Raw genomic sequence first — 24,217 nt, 5'->3', positions numbered from 1 at the left:
ATGAAGATGGATACTAATGTTTAAGTTTTTATTTAAGGATGTGATAAATATTATTTTTTAAATAAATATTTATTTGAGAATATATTAAAGTAATATATATTTTTAAAATTTATTTTTTATATTAATAAATCAAAATAATCTAAAAATACATAAAAATAAATAATCTAAAAATTAATTTTTTTTTAAAAAATATAGTTTTAACGCAATGTCAAACAATACACGTAATATAATTTACAATGCTGTAAAAGACAATGGGGTCCACAATTTTCCCAACGTTCAAAATTCAAAAAATCTCAAACGCGTGAAAGAAAGAAGAAATATAGAAGGCGCCACCAAGGACGGAGCCTATAGAGTCAAGTTGGTACAGTCACGGTCCCCGGGCACGCGCGCGCACTGGATTAACCCACCGACCGTGACGTTTCAAACAAAACAGGCACCTCAAAGCCAGACTTCCAGAAAAAAGAAAAACAAGGATTTAGCGTCCGTTTGAAGTCCAGAGCAACTGCTGTCCTTCTTCGCTCCTTCCTGAGCTGAAAATTCTCTCGCTGCTCTTACTTGTTCTAGAGAAACAAAATTCAGTTTATTTTAGTCTTTTTTTTTCAAAGATGACAACCATGGAGAGCTTGATAGGGCTGGTAAATAGAATCCAGAGAGCCTGTACAGTTCTCGGAGACTACGGTGGCGATGATAACGCTTTCTCTTCCCTTTGGGAAGCTCTCCCTTCTGTAGCCGTCGTTGGTGGACAGGTAACAAGACGCTCTTTCTTCTCTTATGTTTTCTTTTCAACTAAGTAATTTAGCGGCAACGTTTGAAGTTTTTCTAGTTAGAAAGAAATTTGAGAGAATTTAGGGGAATCGTTGCAGAGAGAGACAAGGCGATATATTTTGGGGATAAAATTGTGATTTGATTTTGGATTTTTGCGTGCTGAGAACATCAGAGTTCAGGAAAATCTTCAGTCTTGGAAAGCATTGTCGGTCGAGACTTTCTTCCCAGAGGATCAGGTCTGATCCTTTCTGTTTTTTCCTCTTTTATTAGTTTATACAAAATGTTTGTTCTTAAAGTGTTTTTTTTGTGTTTTTCTCTTTTAATTTTAATTAATTGCAGGGATTGTGACAAGGAGGCCTCTGGTGCTGCAGCTACATAAAACTGAGGATGGATCACAAGAATATGCTGAATTTCTTCATCTACCGAAACAACGATTCACTGATTTTTGTATGTTTGTTATGCGCTATTACTTGTTTCATTTCTACTTATTTTCTTGTAAATTTGACAAAATTGACGCTGAACTGTTGTTTTTCCTTTCTTTCTTTGTTCCCCCCCTATATGTAGCTGTGGTGCGCAAGGAAATTCAGGATGAAACTGATAGAGTCACAGGGAAAACCAAACAGATTTCTCCTGTTCCTATCCATCTCAGCATCTACTCTCCATACGGTGTGTGATTATTTCTGTCATTTTTATTTAATCTTATTGTGTGTTTGTTAATGAGGTGCAAGAGCTTTTTTGTGATGTTTTTTTTGCCCCAAATGCATTTTAAATAGCACTTTCCAATTGCATTACAAAACGCAGCTTAAACATTCATGCATTAATCTTGAGCTGTGGTGTTTTCTTATGTTGTTGTCTGTCTTGATTTTTGAATTTACAGTTTACTTGATTTGCTTTGTTTTGCAGTTGTCAACTTAACCCTGATTGATTTACCTGGTTTAACAAAAGTTGCTGTTGGTATGTTTTTGCTTTAATTGATCATTTTGTATTTTATCTATAAGCAATGAATGGTAACAAATGTGTTAATCTTAAGATGGACAACCTGAAAGTATTGTTCGAGACATTGAGGCCATGGTCCACAGTTATGTTGCGAAGGTAATGATGCTTTAGCATTTCATTTTTTAACTGGGAAACGATGCATTTCTGTGCAATCATGGTCATTTGGGAGGGTTTTATTTTCTTTCAAACAGAATGTAGTCAAACTGTCGTGGTATTTTAAACATGGCTGCATGATGAACCATGCTTAATTATTCTAGTCTCTATCTTGCGTTACATGTTTTATATCCGAGTCTTTTATGGCCCAAGGGACTGGTAAGACTTTCAAAAATAGGACGCATCCACTATATTTTGACATTTCTTGCTGGAATTTAAGCGTTAAATGAAATTCCCTGGTGCGAAAATGTGTTTGAACATGTCCCTTAGCAGTTTAGGACTTTTGATTCTGCAATGAATTGCATAGATGCATGATAAAGATAAGAAATGCACAATATTCTTGTGTCCATGTAAGATCTTTTGTCTTGCATGTTTTATGTTCTAACTGATCATGCTAAATGTTTGCAGCCAAATTGTCTTATACTAGCAATATCTCCAGCCAATCAAGATATAGCGACTTCAGATGCTATCAAACTTTGTAGGGAAGTGGATCCCACAGGTACATATGTTCTCATATAGCTGAGTGCCTGAGCTCTGTAGGTTACTGGAAACTCTTTGTTGTTTGTTTTAATTTTCCCTGAAATATTCTTGTTCATAACTTGCACAGGAGAACGAACCTTTGGGGTGCTGACCAAGTTGGATTTGATGGACAAAGGAACCAATGCATTAGATGTAATCTCCACCTCTCTCTCTTACAAACACGCGCACTCGCAAAAAAACTTCTATGTAGTTATTTATATAAAATCACTTGTTTCATAACCAAGGAATAAAAATTTTATTTGCTGTTCGGACATAAGGTTCTCGAAGGAAGATCATATCGGCTGCAGCATCCTTGGGTTGGAATTGTGAACCGGTCCCAAGCCGACATCAATAAGAACGTTGACATGATTGTGGCTAGGCGCAAGGAGCGCGAATACTTTGCAACTAGTCCTGATTATGGGCATTTAGCCAGTAAAATGGGTTCAGAATATCTTGCAAAACTTCTCTCAAAGGTTTGATATTTTTTTATGTTGTATTAACTCTAGCACTTCTTCCTTTAAGAAAATTAAGAAAAAAAAATAGGGAATCATTTTAATGACGTGACTTTGCTTTCAGAATTTAGAGTCTGTAATTAGAGCTCGTATACCAAGTATCACATCCACGATTAACAATAGTATTGACGAGCTTGAATCAGAATTGGACCATCTGGGTAGGCCTATTGCTGTTGATGCAGGGGTAAGTAGCTTATTTCTTTCCCAGTCATTCCTTGCTGACATCCATTTTATTCTGAGTGTATGATTGATGTTTTGTGCTTTAGGCCCAATTATACACCATCTTGGAACTTTGTCGTGCATTTGACAGGATATTCAAAGAGCATCTGGATGGAGGGTAATTATTTCTACTCTTTTACCTAAACTTCAAAAATATAATATTTGAATTCGAAAGTTGTATTGTAAACCTTTCCTAAAATCAATTGCTATTTATTCAAGTTGTTCACTATTGATTTTATCTACCTCTTATATATATATATATATATATAGACTGTGGAGTTCAATTTTAAAGGGATAGGTATGGAAGATCCATTTTCAACTGTTCATTTTTTATTTTCAAAAATGATAGAACTGAGTTCATAGGAGTGGTCTTGATAGTAAAAATTGCTGGTTTAGCTCGTACTGTGTAAGTGAAACATGATTAAAGAAGACCTTAATACTAGTTTAGCTCAAACAAACAATTTAAAATGTCTTCATACTTTAGACCGGCTTCAATCTCAAACTCAAATATCACTGGAACCTCAAACTCAAATATCACTGGAATTAGGGTGATCAACCAAGAGAAAATAAATATATAAAATTCCCAAAACAATAGACATTTAGGAAATCCCTAAAATGGTCTACAAAAATTCTATGATCGTATTAGGTTAGTTTTTTTCAAAAAAATGTATTACACCTTTAAAAGGAAATTTTCCTTTATTCAATGATTATGAAACCATTATACTTTTGTCCTAAACATCCCTCAACCATTACAAAAAGAAACACAACTACATCCACATATAATTAGTTTAAGGAGGTGTTAAAGTCTTTATCCAATGAAAGCCTTAATACTATGATACTTATGGTTCTTAGGGATTATAAATTCTTAGGATTTGATGATTTTTTGTCAGGAATAATTGAGTCTAGCTTTTGTAGTGGACTAATATATTTAATTGTTACATGATGAAGTCATAAAAAAAACTTCAAAGTATTTCTTGGGCTTTCCATGACTGACAATGGATTGAGTAGTTCTGGAAGGGATGTAACCTGCAAAACAAAGTCCTATTTTGTGTGTTAGGGGATCCTATGATGCTTAAGTCAGTTTAGTGAAAGAGTTTAATAGGAATGATGAACAAGGAAAAGAAAAATGATCGAATGATGCAGAAATTGTGAGCAAAAACATGTGTTTGTGTGTTGTAGGGAGTTGAGTGATCTGCTCTTAATGGTTGGGCAGTGGGGTACTTATACATCTTATCCTATGACTTACCTTGAAGATTTACCTTGGAAAGATAAAAATGAAGCGTCACTCTTTATAGTAAGGTGATAATGCTAGCGTAGCTCTTCTGTAAAGGTGGCTAATATGATGTCTACAAGGATGGTAAAAGCCTTAGGCCTGCCAAGATGCTTAACTTGTGAAATAAGTAGCTGATTAGTTATAGAAAACAACGTTTAATTTGGTTATGTTATTGGGCATTAGAACTTGCAAGTGTGCGGTTAGTATTTTTGTATGAAAAATAAAAAATTATTGAAATTTATGTAAAAATAAAGGAGATAGAAAAGAGAAAATGTAGAGAGAGAAACTTTGGTCGAGCTATGTCTAGTTGTTTGGACCGTAGAGGTTGGTCGTTTGGGCACGAACCAAACAACTAGGGAGGCTGGTCGTTTGGGTTGCTGGTCATTTTGACGCGTCCCAAAAATCAAAATTTTTTATATTTATATTCATCATTTGCCCCCCATTCCTTCTGCTATCTCATGGCAAAATGACTCACCCATGACAAGAGTAATTTATTCGTAAGATGAGTAATGTTTTCCTATACACTCGTGAAGAAATGCTCACATGGTAATGTCATGGTGCAAAGGTGGGGCAAGACGTGAAAGAGTCAAGATGTGTGGGTGGATATAAGAGTCAGGAGTCACGGGTTTGGCACTTTGCTTACAGAAAGCATGGCCTTGTCGGGTAATTGCTTCGAGTTTTGCCCTGCATGATGAGTCGTGGAGTCATGGTGGCCATATGTTAAGACAATAGAAATGTGGAGCCATTCCAACAAGTAGTGTTAGTAGCAATGCATGCATTGGAGCCTTGTTTTTGCTCATGACATTACATGTCAGTTTGCATGTCTTGCTAGGAAAAGGACAATTGTTGGCTGTTGGCTGTTGGCCATTGGCTTGTGAGGCACTCGTGAATGCATGTCTTGTCCATGGGTTTTTGCAAGGTTCAGAATCTTGGGAATGCTGGTGAAAATGCACTCTTCCAATGCTTTTAATGTTGCCTTTCAAGGCTTATTCCATGGATGGTTCATGCAGCATATGGAGCCCTTAAATCATGCATTGTGAATTCATGTGCATCGCTGATTTCTGGTTCCAGCCTCATTGTTTTGCCATCTCAGTGCATTCACACAGGTTGAGCTAGCGCTAATAGTGCATTCATTAGGTACACTTGATGTATAAAGTCTATATTGGAGAGCATGTAATACATGTGCATTCATAAAGAAAACTAACCAAAAACTCCAATCCTTTTTCTTCCTTTAACACAACTTTTTAGCTTACAAATTTTTGTACTATTACATAGGAGTTGTGAACCACATAATACCCACTTGCAAAGCTTGCATCTCTTAGAGTTGTAACATTTGTTATAATCTTTTTTGGAGCTACAACTATAATTGAAACCAGGAGAAACATAAGTGTTAGCGAACCTAGTGTACTGGTCTTGTAACTTCTTGTGTCAGTATCGATGTTTATTTGTTTGGAGCTAGACTGGCCAAAAAGAGCTAGAACTAGGAGAAACAATTTTTCTTGTGATTCATGAGTTCATTTAGTATAACAGTTCTTGCTTGAGTTTTTTCTTCACATAGTATAACTTGACTCTCATACCATGTTAGTATACCATAATAATAAATTACATTTTATTATTGGGAGTTCATGCAATTATTATCTATACTTGCATTCTTTTATTTGTGGGTGAGTCACCATTCCTTTTATTTTAAATTATGTTAGATGCAGCTGAGTGGTTTAGTGGTTTAGGAGAACATTATTTGTCAATAGATGTCATTATGAGAACATTATATGGCAACTAAAATGCCATTAGAAATAGGGGTAGCCAATCATCACCAACAATACCTTCGTCGCCTTCCTATTCATATGATGATATTTGTCATAGCACCATCATAGAAAAAATATTAGATAAAATAAATAATGATTTATTAGGAGCAGGTTATCAGGCTAGAATACCTTATCCCATGAGACAATCAACAAAGTCCTTAAGGGTAGAAGATGTGGGGAGTCTGAAATAATAGTCCCCGTAAGTATATTTACATATGAATATATACTCTCTCTTATTGGTAGATTGGAGTTCTTACTTGGATGGAGAGGTGAATAGATTATTGTAAGATACAATGATCCTATTTTGTTGTTTTGAGAACATGAAAAGTGGAGGTGTTTCGCTTCCTGAAGAGTGCATGTACCTGGGTGCAATACCTTTATTACTTTAACCAATTCTAAAAGAATTTTATGTAGTCAACTCCAGTTCACATTCAAGTCAAGATTTTAGAATGTGAAAACGAAGATAGAGGAAAAGATGGTGGAGGTGGAGAATCTACCATAATAGCCTCAATCATGAGATGTACAATTGGAGAACCTAATTTCTTTGTAGATTGAAGACTAACATGATTGCGTGCAACTGTTAGCCTAGCAGTTACATGTTTGAAATCTCTATTATGCTTTATCTCCTCACTACGTAACTCTTCTCTTCTCTTGAGTACCCTCCTCTTCAATATTAATAATCTCTCATTGTTAAGCTCTCCTGACTTGTTTAAGGGAACTAGAACTACTTGAAAAAAACACAGAACAAGATATCAAAGTGTGAGGTAGAAAGAAAATTAAATATGACCCTATTCACATTGTTGTAAAGGAAACCCTTTAGCCAAAAACATCACATTATATCTATCTCGGCTATTCCAGGGTTGATTACATAATTTTTTTTCCAAAGGACTAATGTATTTTACGATAATCTATTTACCTCTCAATCCAGGTATGAACTCTAATTTACCCTGAAATACATTTGTCAAAGGACTGTGAGGATGACGATAAAATATGAAGAATTGGGTTGGGTTCAATCTACTCTAGGCACACCACCTCAACTCAAAACAGTTTTTGAAGACAAACACAAAAGGAGTTTCTCCAAAGTGTCTTATAAACCTCTTAAAGGACGCAAGTATTACCCAATTATAAGGGTAAATCATACTCAAAACACATCTCATAATTAAGGAATACATTTCTCACAAAATTAGTAAAAGAGAGTGTATATCTATATCTGAATATACTCACGGGAACAATTATTTCAGACGTCCCACACATTATGTTATCATCATGATAAGGAATTTTATCATGGTAACCAACTCCTAATAAATCATTATTTATTTTATCTGTAATTTGTGGTACAGAGACAAATATCATCATACAAATGAAAAATGTTTATGGTGGCATTTTTATTATTAGATAATGTTTTCATGAACCACTCAGTTATACCTAACTACTTTAAAACAAAATAAATGGTGACTTACTCCTGGATAGAAGTATGGTTGGTAATTTTGTGAACTTCTAAGAATGAAATGCAATTTGTTGTGCTAGTACACTTTTATGGTATGCATGTCAGGTTACATCGTGTGAAGAAATTAGCTTAAGCAAGAAATGTTACAATGAATGAACTCACGAGGAAAAAATATTCTCTTGTTTCTAGCTCTTGTTATCTGGTATTAGTCTAGCTCTAAACAAAGAAATGTTGGCATTGCCGCAAAAAGTAACAAGACCCGGGTTTGCTAATAGTTATGTTTATCATGGTTCTAGTTGTAGTTGTAACTCCAAGAAAAGTTATAACAAATATTATAATTTTGAGAGATGCAATCAGGTATTGTGTGGTTGAGCTAAAAAATCTTTATTTTTCAATAAGAAATTTTCAGGGTGTTATATGGTCTAGCTCAAAGTACAAGGGAGTGAAGGCTTTGTGTAATGATATGAAAATCTGAAGATTGGAAAGTTGTGTTGAAGGAATAAGAAGAATTGAAGTTTTTGCTAGGTTTTTTATGCGTGCATATGTATTTTCTGCTCTCCACGCCACATGCATTACCTTTATACATCAAGGGCACCCAATAAATGCACTGCTAGCACTAACTCAACCTATGCATGCACTAAGCTGGAAAAATGATAATGGCAAGGAATTCGGTCTAGTTGGAACCATGAATGCACATGAATTCACAACGCATGTCACGGGTAGGTCCTTTTGCTATGAGATGGTAGAACTGCAGGTAATTGATGAATATATGTATAAAAAAAATTTGATTTTTCCCGAAGGACCACCATTTGCAGCCTAAATGATGATACTTAGCCCGACCAAAATTTCTCTCCTTTATTTTTATATAAATTTCAATAATTTTATAATTTTCATATAAAAATTCTAACCACACACATGTAAGTTACAATGCCCACTCTATCCCCTTTTAATTGTTCAATAACTTGGCCAAATTAAATGTTTTTTCTATGGCTAATAAGGATTAAGATTTCCTCTTCAGGATCAACTGCTGCTTGTTTCACAAATTAAGCATCTTGACAAACTTATGCTTTTACAATTCTTGTAAAAATTAGATTAGCCACTCTTACATGATGAGCTACATTAACATTATCCCTACTATGGTGAGCTATGCTTCATCTTCATTTTTACCATGTTACGCTTCATTTTTCCAAGGTAAATCTTCCTCGGTAAATCATCGAACAAAATGTATAAATACCTCCCTGCTCAACGATACACAACACCACTCATCTTCCTACAACACATAAACACCTATTTTTGCTCGCGGTTTCTATGCCATTTGATCATTTTTCTTTTCATTCCTATTAAACTTTTGGTTAAACTGACTTAAATATCAGAGGGTCTCTAACACACAAAAATATGTGGAAAACCTAATCAATCCATTTGTAGTTGTGAAAAACCTAATCAATCCTTTAAAGTTTTTTCAGTGACTCCATCACTTCCCATCCAAGTTTATTGAAACCAAGATTTTTTCATCAGATGATGAATATGTGGGATCAAGAGTGTTAATATTTCTAGTGGATTGAGTTGTATTAGAAACAATTTAAGATTTTAATTAAGGCAATTTTCAATTTCTATGGAGAATTTTGATGAAATCTTATATGGTCTGAAAATTAGTCTAGAAACTACAAAAGTTTTTGAAATAATTGTTTTAGAACTAATGGAACTGAGGCTTTTTTGTTTGTCAATTGATCACCTAGAGATTATATAAGTTTGCTGGTATAATTATTTTGTTCGAATTTGTTTTTACGATTGAGCTCTTCATGTTCTTTTTTTTTTTTTTTTGAAGGAGATGTAATTGATGAAGAAACTTTAAAATTGAAATTAATATCTTCCCTGGTAATTCTTGATAACCATTTCTTGAAAGGAAATTGTGGTTCACACTCTTGTGGAGGTTGAAACTGACAAACCTGACCTTTTATGTCTAATATTCGTGATCTTTGGATATACTTTAAGAAAAGTCCTTTCTGCTAGGGATTAAGTTTCTTCTGATTTCTGATATTCATGATCTTTGGATATACTTTAAGAAAAGTCCTTTCTGCTAGGGATTAAGTTTCTTCTGATTTCTGAACCCTAATGAACTTGTTGGGATCTTAAATATTGTCACTTGCCTATTCCGGTTTGTGCCCTGGTGATTTGGTTATCTTATGGATGAACTACTGTGCACTCTGCTTTACGTAAACGTGATTATACATGAACGAAATGGCTATATATTTGACAAACTAAACGTCTAAACCTTACACAAAAAAATTATAAAAATCATTTTTTACATTGGTTAGAATAACATTTTTTTTTATTTCTCCAACATCTTAGATAGATTAGTTAATCTCTCCTTCTCACATCTAATAAGACCTTCGGATTTTTAATTCCAGGCGACCTGGAGGTGACCGCATTTATGGAGTTTTCGATAATCAGCTCCCTGCTGCTTTGAGAAAGCTACCATTTGATCGGCATCTCTCCCTTCAGAATGTAAAGAGGGTGGTCTCAGAGGCAGATGGTTATCAGCCACATCTGATTGCTCCAGAGCAAGGTTACCGTCGTCTAATTGATAGCGCACTGAATTATTTTAGAGGCCCAGCAGAAGCCTCTGTGGATGCTGTAAGTAGTCTAAATTTCTGCATTTACCTTTATTTTAAATCTCTTTGAATTATCCGGAAGGGATAAAATGGTCGATGGAAATTTCACCAGATCCTTAGCTGACTTGGATATTGTTATCCAGGTTCACTTTGTCTTGAAAGAGCTTGTCAGGAAGTCAATTGCAGAAACTCAGGTAAATTTTTAATTTTTACCTATTGTTTGCTTTTGCTTTTTATAAGCACCAATTTTTCTTCTATCAGCAAGAACATGAATTTTCACCATGACATGAAACAGGAATTAAGGCGTTTTCCATCTCTGCAAGCTGAATTAGCTGGTGCTGCTAACCAGGCCTTGGAAAGGTTCCGAGAGGGTAGTAAGAAGACAGCTATTCGATTAGTAGATATGGAATCTTCATATTTAACTGTGGATTTCTTTCGAAGGCTTCCTCAGGAAGTGGATAATGGAGGAAATCCAGCTTCCTCAACTGTGGACCGATATACAGAGATGCACTTCAGGAGGATCGGGTCAAACGTGTCCTCTTATGTTGGTATGGTGTCTGAGACACTCAAGAGCTCAATTCCCAAGGCTGTGGTTCATTGCCAAGTTAGAGAAGCCAAACACTCATTGCTAAACCACTTCTACACACAAATTGGGAAGAAAGAGGTACGCTATCCCTGGAATTTTATATGCATCTTATAATCGAACTCATTTGCACGAATTCTTGTTGGAATTCAATGGTTGCTTGGAGTTATTTTCTTTCTTTTGGCCATGGGTGATTTTGCTAGTTGGTCCAAGCATGTGATTGCTCTCATGGATGCTTGGAGTTATTCTTTTTTCTTTTGGCCAAGTGCAATTTTGTTACTTGTCCCAAGCATGTGATTGCTCTTTGACGGTCAATAATTTTCACTTGCATTTTAGGGTAAGCAGCTTTCACAGTTATTAGATGAAGACCCGGCATTGATGGAAAGAAGGCAGCAGTGTGCAAAGAGGCTTGAATTATACAAGGCAGCTAGGGATGAGGTTGATTCTGTATCGTGGGCTCGATAAGGTGGATCTATATTTGAAATACTTTGTATTATACTGAATCTCTTTATGAAATACTTTTTGTATTATAGCGGCTTAAATTGGCGATCCAGACTCTTGATGGGTGAAATTCTTTTTCCTGGTCGCTGATATTTTCTTACCGATGTATTTACAAGTCATGTGGATTCTAGTCTGAAAAAAAATGATTCATTTTCATTTGAAATACAAAGGAGCAAGGCCCAATAAACTATAGTCTTACTTTCATTTGGTAATGGTGTTGTGCAGCCATTGATGACTAATTCTTGGTACATGCGTAATATGTGATTTGCCCCTGGATTTGTCACACCAGTCGCGTTCAGCTCTTCCAATTCTGTCCACAAATCTGGGTCATCAAAATCCTTAAACAACAAAAGTAGCTTCTGTCAATAATTGTTCAGGGTTCCTAGTACCTAACCCCACTACCGGCATCCCAGCTGCCATCCCTGAAACAGAGTCCTAGTATAACAAAAACCATAACAAAGGGGGAAACCTAACATCAAAAATTTGTTCCAGCAGCAGTTCTATGCGCAGCATGAAATAATAAGTGAAAAGGAAAACCTCGGAACACAAAAGCATGCTTATGTGAAATGTCAGGTGTTTGGAGAGCTTTCAGGTACGGGTCAGGAAATGGTTTTGCTCGGTCACATTCATTCCCAATAACAAGAATTTCGAAGGAATCTGACAGACCTAACATAGATGCTAAAAGCTCAGCATCTGATATTGGAGCATTAGTAACAGCAGCTCTTCTCAAACCGGCAATCCTCGATCCATTTGCGCAACTTTTGCAAGCCCTTCATAGGCTGTAATTGTTCTGATACTAACCTGAACATTAATTTCCACTCCTTCAACTCCTTATAGTTGAGGCAAGATAACTTACGAACTTGTAGAAAAGAAGATCGAATTGTAAGTTACCTTTGAAACATAGCTTCTTGATCTTCCATAAACTTTCGGGATCTTTGGATTTCCCAATCAGAAAGGAGGATGTGGCACAGATCTTCATTATGCCTACCACTAATATTTTCGATGAAAAATTCCTCGGTGATGGGAGTTCCTCCATTGAAATCAGAAGGGTCAGAATTAAGTAACCTCACGAAGCATTTCGCGAAAAGCATACAAATGGAGAGGATCTGAGTCACGCAATGTTCCATCAATGTCGAAAAGCATTGCTTCCAAAGGAGCAACAGAGGACAGAGAACATCTACTACCATCATAATACGAGAACAAAAAATTAGGCCAGAGAAATGCATGGGGACAGTATAATGAGAAAGACGTAAAAGAAACCTGTAGATTGGTCGAGTATTGGATGACGCCTGAGGAAAACATTTGAAGCCGTCTGGTGTGTAGGTTATAGTTTGATGGAGATGCGCAGAAAAGAAGGGGGTGGTGGTGGTGGTGGTTCTTGATGGAAGCGAAGGATATCATGCTTGAGCAGTGGTATATCTGGTTTTGGTTTTGCTAGGACTGAAAGAGAAGAAATAAAATGAGAGTAAAAGTTTCAGAGATTCAGATATGCGAAAAGCATCGAATGCTAGCACTACTTGTTTCTACTTCCTTAGTTTCCAGCTCTTAACATAGTGAAAATCTTTCCCACCGGATTTTCTGCCATTGTTATTTTTTAATTTCATTATATCTACATGATGATTATTTTGACACAAGGATTCGCAACCGGATTCATTAAAAACAGGAGCTCTAGGGGTGACACGGAAATTATCTTAGGCTCCGGTCAAAATTGATTTTATATTTTAATCATATATAGATTTAAATTTAATAGGTATATATATATAAAAAAAAAGTTATGGCCCAGGCAACAGCCTGGCCATGGTTGGCGCACGCTCAGGCTAGGAGCCTGGCCAGCACTTTCATGGGCTCGACCTCGCACCCGAGCTTAGTTATCATAGATTCGGTTACTGTGTTTAGGTTTATTTTTCATTTTTCTTCGTTCAAACAACTCATTTGAATCCTATACTCCCTTGAGAATTTTTTAAGAATTTCATGCAAGTTTTTCAGTATTTTATATTGATTCAATATATATTATTTTAAATGAAATATAATTTAAAATACCATATTAATATATAGAGGTGAAATTAATCTTCAACATCTCATCTCCATTAAAAGATAAGACTCGTGTGTTATAAATATTTTCATAAATTCTTGCAGTTTAAGGTTCATAATCTTTTTATTCTTAATATTTTCAATACTTTTAAAGCCTATCTTTTTAAAATATATTTACATTTTTCTTTATAAAATTATTAATTTACACATTCGAGAGTTTTTATGAATTTTCATAAAAACAAATTTTTTATAAGTAAAAGTTATTCCAAACTTAGTAGATCAATTATCTTAGTTTGGCAAGCACCACCGTTAACAATATTAAACCATTGAACACTTTATTAAAAACAATGAATCAGATTCATTGAAATAAAAAATTAATCGAATAATAGTCTAAAATGATAAAAACATCATTCTCATATTTGTGATTTACAAAGCTCTAAACATAGCCAGATTCGACGCATCCATAAACACGAGGTGAATGGATACACCAAGGCAAACCAAAAACCACTTTACTTGATTACTATACAAGAAGCATAATGTATTCAAGAGGGGAGCCTAAGACATGTTTAGGGAGCCTGAGAAGCTCTAATATTACCAGTAGAGTGTTAAGGCCTTCCTTAACAAAACAATGTAATCTTTTAAGATATGAGAGAAGAATGGAAAGATTAAGAGATTAGGGAGAAAGCAATTCAAAGAAACTAAGTTTTTATTACTTTTCCTTTCAAGTTTTTGTACAATTCTGCTTTTATACAAGTGATTCAATCTTTTCTAATTACCAACTGGCTTGTAACTGATCACTAGCAGTCTAGCTAGCTAGCTTTGCCACGCGATCCTCTTGATCTTTGCTGTAGAATTAGTTGCAGTTACAGTTGCAAATTGCAATCGCTGCATTCTTCCCAAACTTCACTTCTGGCCTGCTGATCTTCTGCTTCTGCTTCTGCTTCTGCTTCGTTACTTGTTTCCCTTGCTAAGGGGAGAGGAGAAAGAAAACAGGAGAAGGGAAGGGAAAAATGAAAAAGAAAAATAAGGAAAAGGGTAAAGAAAATGAAGGGATATTTCAGTTTTTTTTTTGTCAAAATTTAAATATTATTTAGCGCATAGTCTCTAAAACTATAGAGAAAAAATAAAATTACGTAACCGCGTGAAAACTTTGGGAAAGTTGGAGTAATTTTCCCTTACATGATCGCTTGAGCAGTAAAATTGAGCTTATCTGTACTTCGAGAAAAAGGAAGTGGAAAAAAAAATTCAGGATTCGGGTCTGGAAGCAGACTATAAAGCCCAGTTAAAAAACGCCCAGACCAAAATAAGAGCAGATGTTGGGCCACTAGCATCGAAAGTGTGGACTTAGGGTATGGTCGCCATAAAGAGTGGAAGGAAGATATAATTTATGGACCCTGAAAGGGAGGGAAGAACATAAAACCCCTAAAATGGTTTGCATCTCTTGATTTCAAAGAGAACGAAGATGAGTCGTGCCTGTTGTCTCTCGCAGCTATTGCAGATTCCTTCAACCAAGATTCTTCCTAACACCTCCAAGTTTTCCAAGGGTAACCCTCTTTCTTTCTCCTTCTGAAGTGGCTTGAACTTTGGATACTTAAGAACTAAAGATTGGATTTTGAGTTGAATTTGGCATGATTGATTGCTTTTTTGGGTACCGTTTTAGTGTTTTTCGTTTTCCCTACGGATGACTGGTTAATAGCGTGTTGTCAATTGCAATTGCAAATGCAGGTTTATATGTGAAAGCAGGAGCAACAAAGTATCCAAATTTATGCTTTTATAGAAATGTTCAGACTGTCACTTATGCAATTGTCGATGGAAGCTATGTACCCACTACCACTCAAACACATCAACCTGACAAAACTAAGGTACCCCTTTTTTGTATTTTGTTCTTTTCTCCTTTACTACAACCGATGTACTTTCTGAGATATGTGTGTGTTTGATAAATTGCTGTTATGAATCCGTTATTTTAGGAAAATGAATCAACAAAACTTGAAAGTGTTGGTGCATTTCAAAAGCTACCAATGGTGATGCCATCGGTTGATATACTTTATTCAGCATTGAGGAAGGCCAAGAGAGTGCCACCCACAAAAGGTGATTCACTTGGCAATTCTTTTCTTATGTCATAATTGAGACACTGTGGATAAATGGTTATTTATAATATTCTCTCTTTTCATTCATAGGCATAAGAAAAGAGTTGCTTTGCCCCTTCTTTTCTTATGCCTATGAATGAAAAGGTGATTCACTTGGCAATTCTTTTCTTGTGTCATAATTGAGACACTGTGGATAAATGGTTATTTATAATATTCGCTCTTTTCATTCATAGGCATAGCTAATATTGCAAAACGAGAGAGAAATAGAGGGGCAAAGCAACTTGATGCACTGATGAAAGTAAGCCCTTATTCTCAAGTTTTTCAAGTATGTTAATCTGAAAAAAAAAGAAGCTTCTATAATATGCAAATGACGAGTGGCTGAGATCTTTGGTTTCTGTTTTAATCATCAGGAATTGGCAGTTCCACTGAGAGAGTACATGGAGAATTTCCCTAAAAAGAAGTATTTGCATCCTTATGAACGATCACTTATTGAGTTGACCCTTGGGGATGGAAATTATGAAGAGGTAACTTATGCGGAACTCATTCCTGGTGTGTTTGCTTGTATGATGGTTCTTGGGACTTGGGACATTTAGCAATAGACTTTGCCTTCAAAAGGGCCCATGGTCCCTTAACTCTTCCAAAATTAATTGATAAAAGCAATTGGCACGACTTAATGATGCCTTTCCATAACAGCAAATAACAGAAATAAGCATTTTTCTTTGCAAAAGTAGTGAGAAGAATCCTTCTTCATCCTGCCCCTTCCACTGGGCAGGCTGACTTATATGTGATATGAAGTGGAAGGTCCTTGTCTCATGAAAACTGATGCTTTTTTATTTTTTTATGTATTGTTTCTTCATCTATTTATGTTTTGGTGAAGTTCTGATGAATGGTTTTAGAAAAGTGGAAGACTATTTTGTGGCTTAAGAAAATGTCCTGTCTTCTCCCATCTATTGAATATGTGCAGAAATCTATCATTTCTTTTGACTATTTGTAGCAGCTCTTTTCTTCTGTTTTATTCAAATGCTGGATTCATCTAAGGTTTGATAGGTTCTGAGAAAAGTTGATGCTCTGAGGAAGAAGGTGGTAGGTGTTGGAAAGGAATGTGCTTCTCTCTGTGCTAAGGTTAGAATTTTTTCTAAAAACTGGGAAGCGTGTATCTTTCCTATTTTCGGTTGCTGAATTCTAGTTGCTTGACTGGGATTTTTATGAGCTAAGATTGTTCAGATATACCTTTAGCATGATTGAAACTTTTGGAAAACCTACAGATTACATAAATGGTTCTAAACTTAGAATGTTTCCTTAGTTTTAGTTTCCTGCATATCCTGTAAATTTTTGAAACCTTTTTGTGTATACATGAATGTTTGTCTTGCCTTCTCATCTGCCAGTACAGAAGTAAGCTGAACTCCTTGATTATATGGAATTCTAAAACTTGATGGATATCATAAATGAACCATAGGTCATAAATACTTTAACAATGTGATATGTTGACTTGATCTGTACGGGGAAAGGTTCCAATTCATAATCACAGTTGTAACAATATCGTGAATGAAGGGAAACTAATTAGTGCACTCACGTTACGTCTATACCTGTCTGTAGAAATTAAGTTGTAACTAACTGGTGGTGCGATTTTGGGCAGTCTTCAACAAAACGAGATGCTGGGGAGCGGTTGAATGAGGTCTGTTATTCTGCTTTTTTGCATACTCCTCCTACAAGTATATATGACCTTACAGTCTGTCCTGTTATCTGCAGGGTCTGGAAAAGCTTGAAGAAGTTTTTAAATGTGAAGGAAAGGCAGTTGATGATTTATTGAACATTGCCAAGGTATTCTGCCTTTTAAAGAAATGTATTTCTCCTTTTTATTAATTTATTGTATGGTCATGCACTCATATGCATGCATGTGTCCTTGTCTCGAGTATGGAAAAAGCATTTGAAATTTGTAATTGTTTTGACCATATTAGAGATGGCCTTTGCTAGAGAATGAATTTCCTTAGTGGTGCTTATGGTGATGCATCTTACTAGGCTACCAGGTTATATATTTATTTGCAAAATAACCTCCATTTCTCCACTGACTATAATTAGATACAGTTGTAATTAGCATGTGATAGGTCAGTATTGATAATTAATATAGTTTGCAGACTTTGCGGGCTATGCCAGTGGTTGATCTGGAAACACCTACTCTTTGTCTTGTTGGAGCTCCTAATGTTGGAAAGTCATCCTTGGTTCGTGTGCTCTCAACAGGGAAGCCTGAGGTTTGGACCAGTCTTTTAGCTTCATCATACTTTGTTCTTTGTGGTTCTGGATGTATATAATGAATGAATTAAATATTGCTCATGTTGATAACCCTAGTTGGTTGAGGTTCTATATTTGCTTAAATGTATATTATAAGTAGCAATGTATGAACTTTCAGCTAAACACCCTCCCCCCCAATCAACGCTTCTAGTTAAATGATGGCATGAAAAGAAGTTAAAGATCTTTGGGTGGGGATCTTTTGTCTTATTGATTTGAATAACAAAAGAACAGATTTTTGGATCTTCTGATTGTGTTTATTATTTTAATTTCTGGCTGGGGTGTGCATTGCTCCATTATAGTTGCTGAAGCTGGTATTCATCTATTGTAGAAGCTGGTCAGTTAAATTTATGTCGAATTGATTATTGTTTTCTTGATGTTAATAATATCCTTTTCTTCTGCATTTTTCCCATCCCTTGTTTGTGGTCAGGTCTGCAACTATCCTTTCACAACTAGAGGAATTCTAATGGGCCACATTGCTCTAAATTTCCAGCATTTTCAGGTTAATCATCTTATTCTCTTACTTTTGTGAGATGTAAAAAGATTTTAGTATGTAATCACTCATCTTCTTACAATTTGTTAATGGATTGGATTAACTGCAGGTGACAGACACCCCTGGGCTACTGAAGAGATGTGATGGTATGATATCAAAGCAATAACTTTTTTCCTGCTTGGGAGTTCAAGCATTGAATATAATTCTTGTACTAGTGTTAAGCTACGCAATCATCTCTCATGGTGATTGGGACACACTCTGTAGCCTGCTTATTTATAGCTACAGTTTCAGTATTACGGTCTCGTTATATAATGGCTCAGCTTTTTGTATTAGCATTCTATATCTGCCTGATTTGTGTATTTTCACAATTTATTGAACCTGCAGAGGACAGGAACAATTTGGAAAAATTGACACTTGCTGTCCTCTCACATTTGCCAACTGCAATACTTTATGTACATGATCTCACCGGAGAATGTGGAACCTCACCTTCTGATCAGGTATCAAATGATATGATGTAGACTTTTAATTTGTATCCTTTTCTGGCCATGCAGCCAGCTATATTCAGGACATTGCCCTCCTAAATTCAGAACATACTTGCTCTTTTACCAACTTTATGTCACTAACTGATGTGATCATTTCTGAGTAGTGTTGTATTAATCATTCCATTTAATGATCAGTGGGTACCATGATTTGAAAACTTCCGTATATAATGAGTAGTATTGCCAGCATTCCCCCCCCCCCCATTCCAGACGAATGTCTACTTGTGTGAGGAGTGAGTTTTTAGCCTCAGTCAGAGTTCTTGTGTGTTTCAAGTCATTCCTTGTTTCTTAAGATTAAGATTTATTACTTTTTTGAAATAAAAGACTGTCACAGTACAACAGTTAGGTGTTGCAAGATGCCCAAACTGATTTGCGGCCACACACAAATAGCTGTGCTGGTGGTCAGAGTCACTTGCTGAAAAGTTACTGTTTTTCAATATTTATTTATCATCCTACTACATTTTTCACCCATGTGCTAATTTTGCTTTTGTTATTGATCAATTGATTTGCAGTTTGTCATATACAAAGAAATTAAACAGAGGTTCAGCAATCATCTCTGGCTTGATGTTGTTTCTAAATGTGATATCTTGCAAGAGGCTCCTGTGATCTTTATCATGGAAGATAGCGACACTGATAACCCTGAACTGGAAAGGTATCGAAAAAAGGGACCTGAAGGAGCAATTCTAGTGTCGGTAAAGGATGGAAAGGGGCTTGATGAGGTATGTAATTGTTAATCAATTTTGACTTTTTTCGTTGGATGTGTAAAGATGTACTATGTATTTATAGTGGCTGGAAATTGAATTGGCTTGGCCTGGCTTTGGTGTTATAGGAATTTTTTTTCCTTTTCTATTTATTTTCCCCAGATTTTGTGTTTGTGTTTGTGTTGGAGAGCCAGGGGTTATTAGTCAATTGTCATGATATATGAATCTCCAACAATTTATGTGTGTTATGCTTTGAACTCACATTTGCTTGACTCATGCTTCGCCTGCATTTTGCAATCTGTGTTATGTGCTCTATCAAATGTGCAAATTGGTAATTGATCTGGCTGAATTTTTCATAGAACTGGCTTCCAGATTTTTCTTCATGCATCCTAACTTGGCCATTGTAAGATCTCTCTTTGTCGTTAGATTTCTTCCAACTGTTTCTCAATGGTTTATCGTGTTTTGTTTTGTAAGAGCTAGTTTATTTGCTTTCTATCCATCTCACCAACAAAAAAAGATCGGCTTCCAACTTTTTTCCTGATAAATAAAAAATTGAATTGTATATGCGTGCTCTCTGCAGTTGAAAGTTCAAGTGCATGAGCTGCTGGTCACCCAGATGGATAGGATCCGAAGCTCAAAGATTGATGAAGATAATCCAGAGCTAGTTACATGATGGACATCCATATCAATCTTGGGGGTAACAGTTGATCTAAGACTCTCGCTGGTTAATCAATGACTACAGTACTGTTACATTCTTCGCCAGCTATAGGAACCACCTCTTCCAAAATACAAACATTGAGTTGCGTGTGCTGGAGTGCTAGAGCTCACCAGGATTGAATCATGCTTTTGTTGCTCATTCTAAGACGCTCAATGCAGGTTGAAGTTTAAACCTCTGTGAGGGCGGAAGTGCCTTGGGCTGCAACAGCAACTGTCGCAATTCTTGCTGGTTGTCGTCAGTCACATTCGTTTTAAGACTGAGAAGTAATGAGATTTTATATTCATATGCAAAGAGACAAGTTACACACGTTTCAAGCAAGTTGCAATGTAAAATGAATGTTCATGACTATACTGTAAATTTGGCAGAACAGCTTCTTTTGACGTGCACTGTTCATTCTTCATCAATAAACATGAGGTCGATAATTTTACTTCACATCATTAAACATGAGATCATTGATTTTATTGATGCCAATATCAGATATGGGTTCAATGGGCTGCTCATCTCCCTCCAGCGATGGAATGAATGTTGAAGGTTCCCTACTGAACTCATCTGTAGAACACAAAGCACATTATTATATAAACACGTAGCTCACTGAGAGCCAAAAAGTGATTCCCGCATTTGCAAGAGCAACTTACCGAAGATTGTATTCAAGGAAGTAGGGGGTGGGGTTGACATGAAGTTGAGACCAACGTAAAATAGCAGAGCTAATAAGATTGTCACCATGCCATAGGTTGGCACAGCCAATGCCCAGTACCTGAAAAGCAGAATCCAAGTTACGAGATTAGGCTCATCTTCTAAGTTTCTCAATCTAAATTACTAATCACAGCTATGCCATGAGGCCACTGACTTGTTGGGATAGTAAAAGATTCCAATTGCCTGCAACCAATTTTCAGGAACATATGCCCATACAAAGAAAATAGCTGCTCAGACAAAGAACAATGGAAGTCAGTACGGAGACACTCATTCTCGTACTTCAACATGAAACACATTTTAAAGATATTATAAGTTAAAGCAGTTATGTCCCCCAAGAAAGAATGGCAAACAAGATGATTCCATGTTAATTTGAGCAACTTCTTTCCTCTAGTAAATAAAATCCTTCATGGCATTTAAAAAGATGAATTCACAATTTCAAAAAAAAGGTACAAAGAAAAGATGAATTCAACCTGTGGCAACAACGGTAGTAATGGAGCCTACAAAACCATAAACTTCAGAGGATTTGGGGCCATGATCTCCAGACACACCAAACCCAGAAGCAGCTTTGTCATCGGGATCAAGAAAGGATACAGTCGCCTTCCTCCTCTTTGAAAAACTAAGCACTCTCCTAGGACTACTCACCGAATGCAGATCTTCCGTGCCTTGCATCTTAAGAGACGGTGGAGATGTTTTCAGCTGTAACTCAGGTTTGGTGATAAATATTCCTGGGCTTTGTTTAATTTCTTCTCTATCCTGGTGGTGATGATGATTACGAGGGAAGAGCTATTGTCCTTCTTCCTCCATAGCTGCAGAATTTGTTGAAGGAATGGGGATGGATGGTGCAGCAACTGGGTCAACAATTGGGCTTATTCGTTAAATATTTTCATTGGGCCGGATTCTGGTATGTTAGGCCTTGTTTTATATATATATATATACACACACACACACACACACACACACACCTCTTGTGCGGTGAGAGTTGAGCGGGGTTGGAATACAATTGACAGATGACAATTAATGGGCAGTTGAGCACTCAACATATTTGGAATGGTATAATTGAACCGGTTTTTTATTAAATTTAAAATTAAAATCTTTTAATTCTTTTTATCATTTTGGTGTGCTAATATAAAAAAATATATATATATTTTTAAATAAAAAACACTTTTTAAAAAACAATATTTATAATATTCACACAAACATATCCTTAATTTAATTTTTTTATTTTTTTTTTCAAAGAAGAAAAATGTGGTCAATGGGAATCTAAGATAGTGACAAAAATATATATGTGTGTGTTTGGCCATTTCCAAACACCTCGGATTGGAATGGAGGATGCAAAGAATAAGAACAATATTGAATTGGTCGTGGTAGTCCTGCCGCCTTCCTAACTGATGTGAACTTTGCTCATATTCATTCCATCACCACAGATATGTATTCTTTGATATCCCAGGTGAATAATCCTATTGGATTAAGAGGTAAAACAGTTATTATCTATATTTACTCCAGCAGTCCCTTCCTTTTTCTTTTCTTTTTTTTATTTCATGTTCCAATTTATTTCGGCCTAATTTATTAAATGAGATTAAGTTTTAAATTGTGATAAAAATACTAAATTAAAAAGCATGGGATTGAAATATAAAATATGGAAAAAATATATAGCCAATCCCAAAAATCCACCATAATTTTTTATATATAAAAATTTATTTTATTTATTTTTCAATCCCTGTGTTTGAGGGAGGAAAGAGAAATTCATTATAAAAAAAAAAAAAAAAAAGAGTTGTTGATTGGCTACAATTCAACCATTAAAAATGAGAATTTTAGTGTTAATGTATTCTTTTATTGAGAGAAGTTCATTGAATATGGCATTTCCTTCTAGATATGGTGGGGGGAGGCATAACATGTTTGGGTTTGATTTTTAGGTTTTGATTAGTAATCAATTTTTTGGAGTGATTTTAGGGTTGTTGGATAGTTTGTATAAATTTTTATGATATTTTTTGGTAAGAATGGTTTATATAGTTCATGCTCATAGTGGAGATCAAATTCTAGGTGGTGGCCAAACAAATGGTTGCATGTCTGTGCTTTATTCTTTATTTTTTGTTTTTTTTTTGTTTTTTTTAATTTTATCATTTAATATTGAATTTTTATTAAATTTTATCGTTGAGTGTTGTATTTATTATAAATCAGTCATAGTATTTTTTTATCATATAACAAAATAAAATAATTAATTCAATATAATGGAGTCCATAACACAAGTGACAAGTTTGATGAGTTGACTATAATTAACCTGACATGTTTCTCTTTTTTTTTCCTTTGATTTTTTTCTTTGAACTTGTCAAGTTGACAAGGTCATATCGAGATAATTTCCACATAATTTAATTTAGAGTTCGAGTTAAGCAAAGAATTAAGTTAAATATTTTTAAATTTGACCCATTATCCTGAGTTTAATAAAGTTTTCTATGATCTAAATATTATTTTTTTTTAGTCTAAACTACAGCGATAACACAGGGGAACAAAGTAGTTATCCAAAACACTAATTGTCATGGAGGTTTTATTGTGTCCTAAAACACAAACTTGTTATCTAGATTTGATTTACATTGTTTTTTTATTGATTTTTTTTCTCAATTTCACAATTGATATTTGTTTGATTAAAAATCTTACTTCTTTATTTTTAGGGTTTGCCTTCAATGAGATCACTTCGATCTCATGAACTAGGTCATAGATCTGAAAGAGTAGCCCAGGTCGATTTTTATTTTTTTAAAAGCATTTTTTTTTTATCTTTCCTATTTATAGAGCCATCCTGATTTCATGTTCTATGCCCTATGTTTGATTTTTTGACCTAGGTTGGCTATCAGGTTCACTCGAGGTTTTTTGTTATCTTCTTTTTTGCCTTGACAGGTTCTTAAGATTTATATTTTTAAATTGACTTATAGTAAACTTTTTGATAAGACCTAGATCCAATGTTTCATATGTTTCCAGCTTTTTAAGATTTAACCATGTTTAGGATGTTTGCACGGATGTGTTTGGTTTTTATAGATGTTTTCAATCTCACCCCTATGATTTTTTAAATCTTTAAAATTTGGTATTTATTCTTTTAATTCTTTTATTTTATTTGGGATTATTTTTTATTTTTTTTCATTAATTTGCATCCTCTTTAAATTTTTTCTATCACATTTTATTCTCGTTCTTTTTGTTGCCTGTCCTGTTTTTTTTTTCTCTACCAGTCTCATCTTTCAAAATTAAATTAATTGAGAATTATGCTTCTCTGTTGAATCTGTGTCAAAAATTTAACG

At 35.2% G+C, this 24,217-nt stretch overlaps 3 protein-coding genes and 1 pseudogene across 6 annotated transcripts; 2 read left to right on the top strand and 2 right to left on the bottom strand.

Moving 5' to 3' along the window:
• The first annotated feature begins 327 nt into the window (after positions 1–327).
• Positions 328–11,589, top strand: LOC7453905 (phragmoplastin DRP1E). 4 transcript variants are annotated; one of them, XM_002302446.4, is made up of 15 exons: positions 333–746; positions 938–1,001; positions 1,105–1,212; positions 1,330–1,431; positions 1,669–1,719; positions 1,796–1,857; positions 2,323–2,413; positions 2,522–2,586; positions 2,712–2,906; positions 3,010–3,129; positions 3,212–3,282; positions 10,098–10,323; positions 10,445–10,495; positions 10,597–10,965; positions 11,221–11,589. In XM_002302446.4, exons 1-15 carry the CDS (start codon positions 606–608, stop codon positions 11,347–11,349), a joined length of 1,845 nt encoding a protein of 614 aa, XP_002302482.4. In that variant the 5' UTR covers positions 333–605; the 3' UTR covers positions 11,350–11,589. The 4 variants fall into 4 exon arrangements, 3 of the variants coding, with proteins under 3 accessions (XP_002302482.4, XP_024451476.2, XP_024451475.2); XR_008058574.1 differs by lacking the exon at positions 11,221–11,589 and having other exon boundaries at positions 328–746; positions 10,414–10,495; positions 10,597–10,686; XM_024595708.2 differs by lacking the exons at positions 1,669–1,719; positions 1,796–1,857 and having other exon boundaries at positions 603–746; positions 864–1,001.
• Positions 11,507–13,144, bottom strand: LOC7483784 (haloacid dehalogenase-like hydrolase domain-containing protein Sgpp; annotated as a pseudogene).
• Positions 13,145–14,777: 1,633 nt separating this feature from the next.
• Positions 14,778–20,672, top strand: LOC7453904 (uncharacterized). The gene is made up of 14 exons (XM_002302445.4): positions 14,778–14,960; positions 15,142–15,278; positions 15,384–15,504; positions 15,737–15,801; positions 15,914–16,027; positions 16,551–16,625; positions 17,140–17,178; positions 17,253–17,324; positions 17,639–17,752; positions 18,220–18,291; positions 18,392–18,428; positions 18,667–18,779; positions 19,334–19,540; positions 20,103–20,672. Exons 1-14 carry the CDS (start codon positions 14,879–14,881, stop codon positions 20,193–20,195), a joined length of 1,341 nt encoding a protein of 446 aa, XP_002302481.2. The 5' UTR covers positions 14,778–14,878; the 3' UTR covers positions 20,196–20,672.
• LOC18096314 (phosphatidylinositol N-acetylglucosaminyltransferase subunit P) lies at positions 20,489–21,807 on the bottom strand. Its single transcript, XM_006386471.3, has 4 exons — positions 21,404–21,807; positions 21,088–21,160; positions 20,876–20,994; positions 20,489–20,789 (listed from the first exon to the last, which is right to left on the bottom strand). The coding sequence occupies exons 1-4, from the start codon at positions 21,600–21,602 to the stop codon at positions 20,665–20,667; spliced, it is 516 nt and encodes a 171-aa protein (XP_006386533.1). The 5' UTR covers positions 21,603–21,807; the 3' UTR covers positions 20,489–20,664.
• Positions 21,808–24,217: the final 2,410 nt, after the last annotated feature.

This window comes from Populus trichocarpa, chromosome 2 (genome assembly GCF_000002775.5).
Source record: "Populus trichocarpa isolate Nisqually-1 chromosome 2, P.trichocarpa_v4.1, whole genome shotgun sequence".
NCBI lineage: Eukaryota > Viridiplantae > Streptophyta > Magnoliopsida > Malpighiales > Salicaceae > Populus > Populus trichocarpa.
The sequence above is the reverse complement of the archived record's forward strand: the minus strand, read 5'-3'. Positions and strand labels throughout refer to the sequence as shown.

Excerpts from the sequence above, each read along its gene's own strand:
- LOC7453904 (XM_002302445.4), top strand. The coding sequence starts at position 14,879 with ATGAGTCGTGCCTGTTGTCTCTCGCAGCTATTGCAGATTCCTTCAACC. Across the intron at positions 15,505-15,736 it reads GAGAGTGCCACCCACAAAAG|GCATAGCTAATATTGCAAAA; the intron begins GTGATTCACTTG and ends TTTCATTCATAG. Across the intron at positions 18,780-19,333 it reads GAACCTCACCTTCTGATCAG|TTTGTCATATACAAAGAAAT; the intron begins GTATCAAATGAT and ends ATTGATTTGCAG.
- LOC7453905 (XM_002302446.4), top strand. The coding sequence starts at position 606 with ATGACAACCATGGAGAGCTTGATAGGGCTGGTAAATAGAATCCAGAGA. Across the intron at positions 1,002-1,104 it reads CTTTCTTCCCAGAGGATCAG|GGATTGTGACAAGGAGGCCT; the intron begins GTCTGATCCTTT and ends AATTAATTGCAG. Across the intron at positions 3,130-3,211 it reads CTATTGCTGTTGATGCAGGG|GCCCAATTATACACCATCTT; the intron begins GTAAGTAGCTTA and ends TTTGTGCTTTAG.
- LOC18096314 (XM_006386471.3), bottom strand. The coding sequence starts at position 21,602 with ATGCAAGGCACGGAAGATCTGCATTCGGTGAGTAGTCCTAGGAGAGTG. Across the intron at positions 21,161-21,403 it reads TACTACCGTTGTTGCCACAG|CTATTTTCTTTGTATGGGCA; the intron begins GTTGAATTCATC and ends TTGTCTGAGCAG. Across the intron at positions 20,995-21,087 it reads ATCTTTTACTATCCCAACAA|GTACTGGGCATTGGCTGTGC; the intron begins GTCAGTGGCCTC and ends TCTGCTTTTCAG.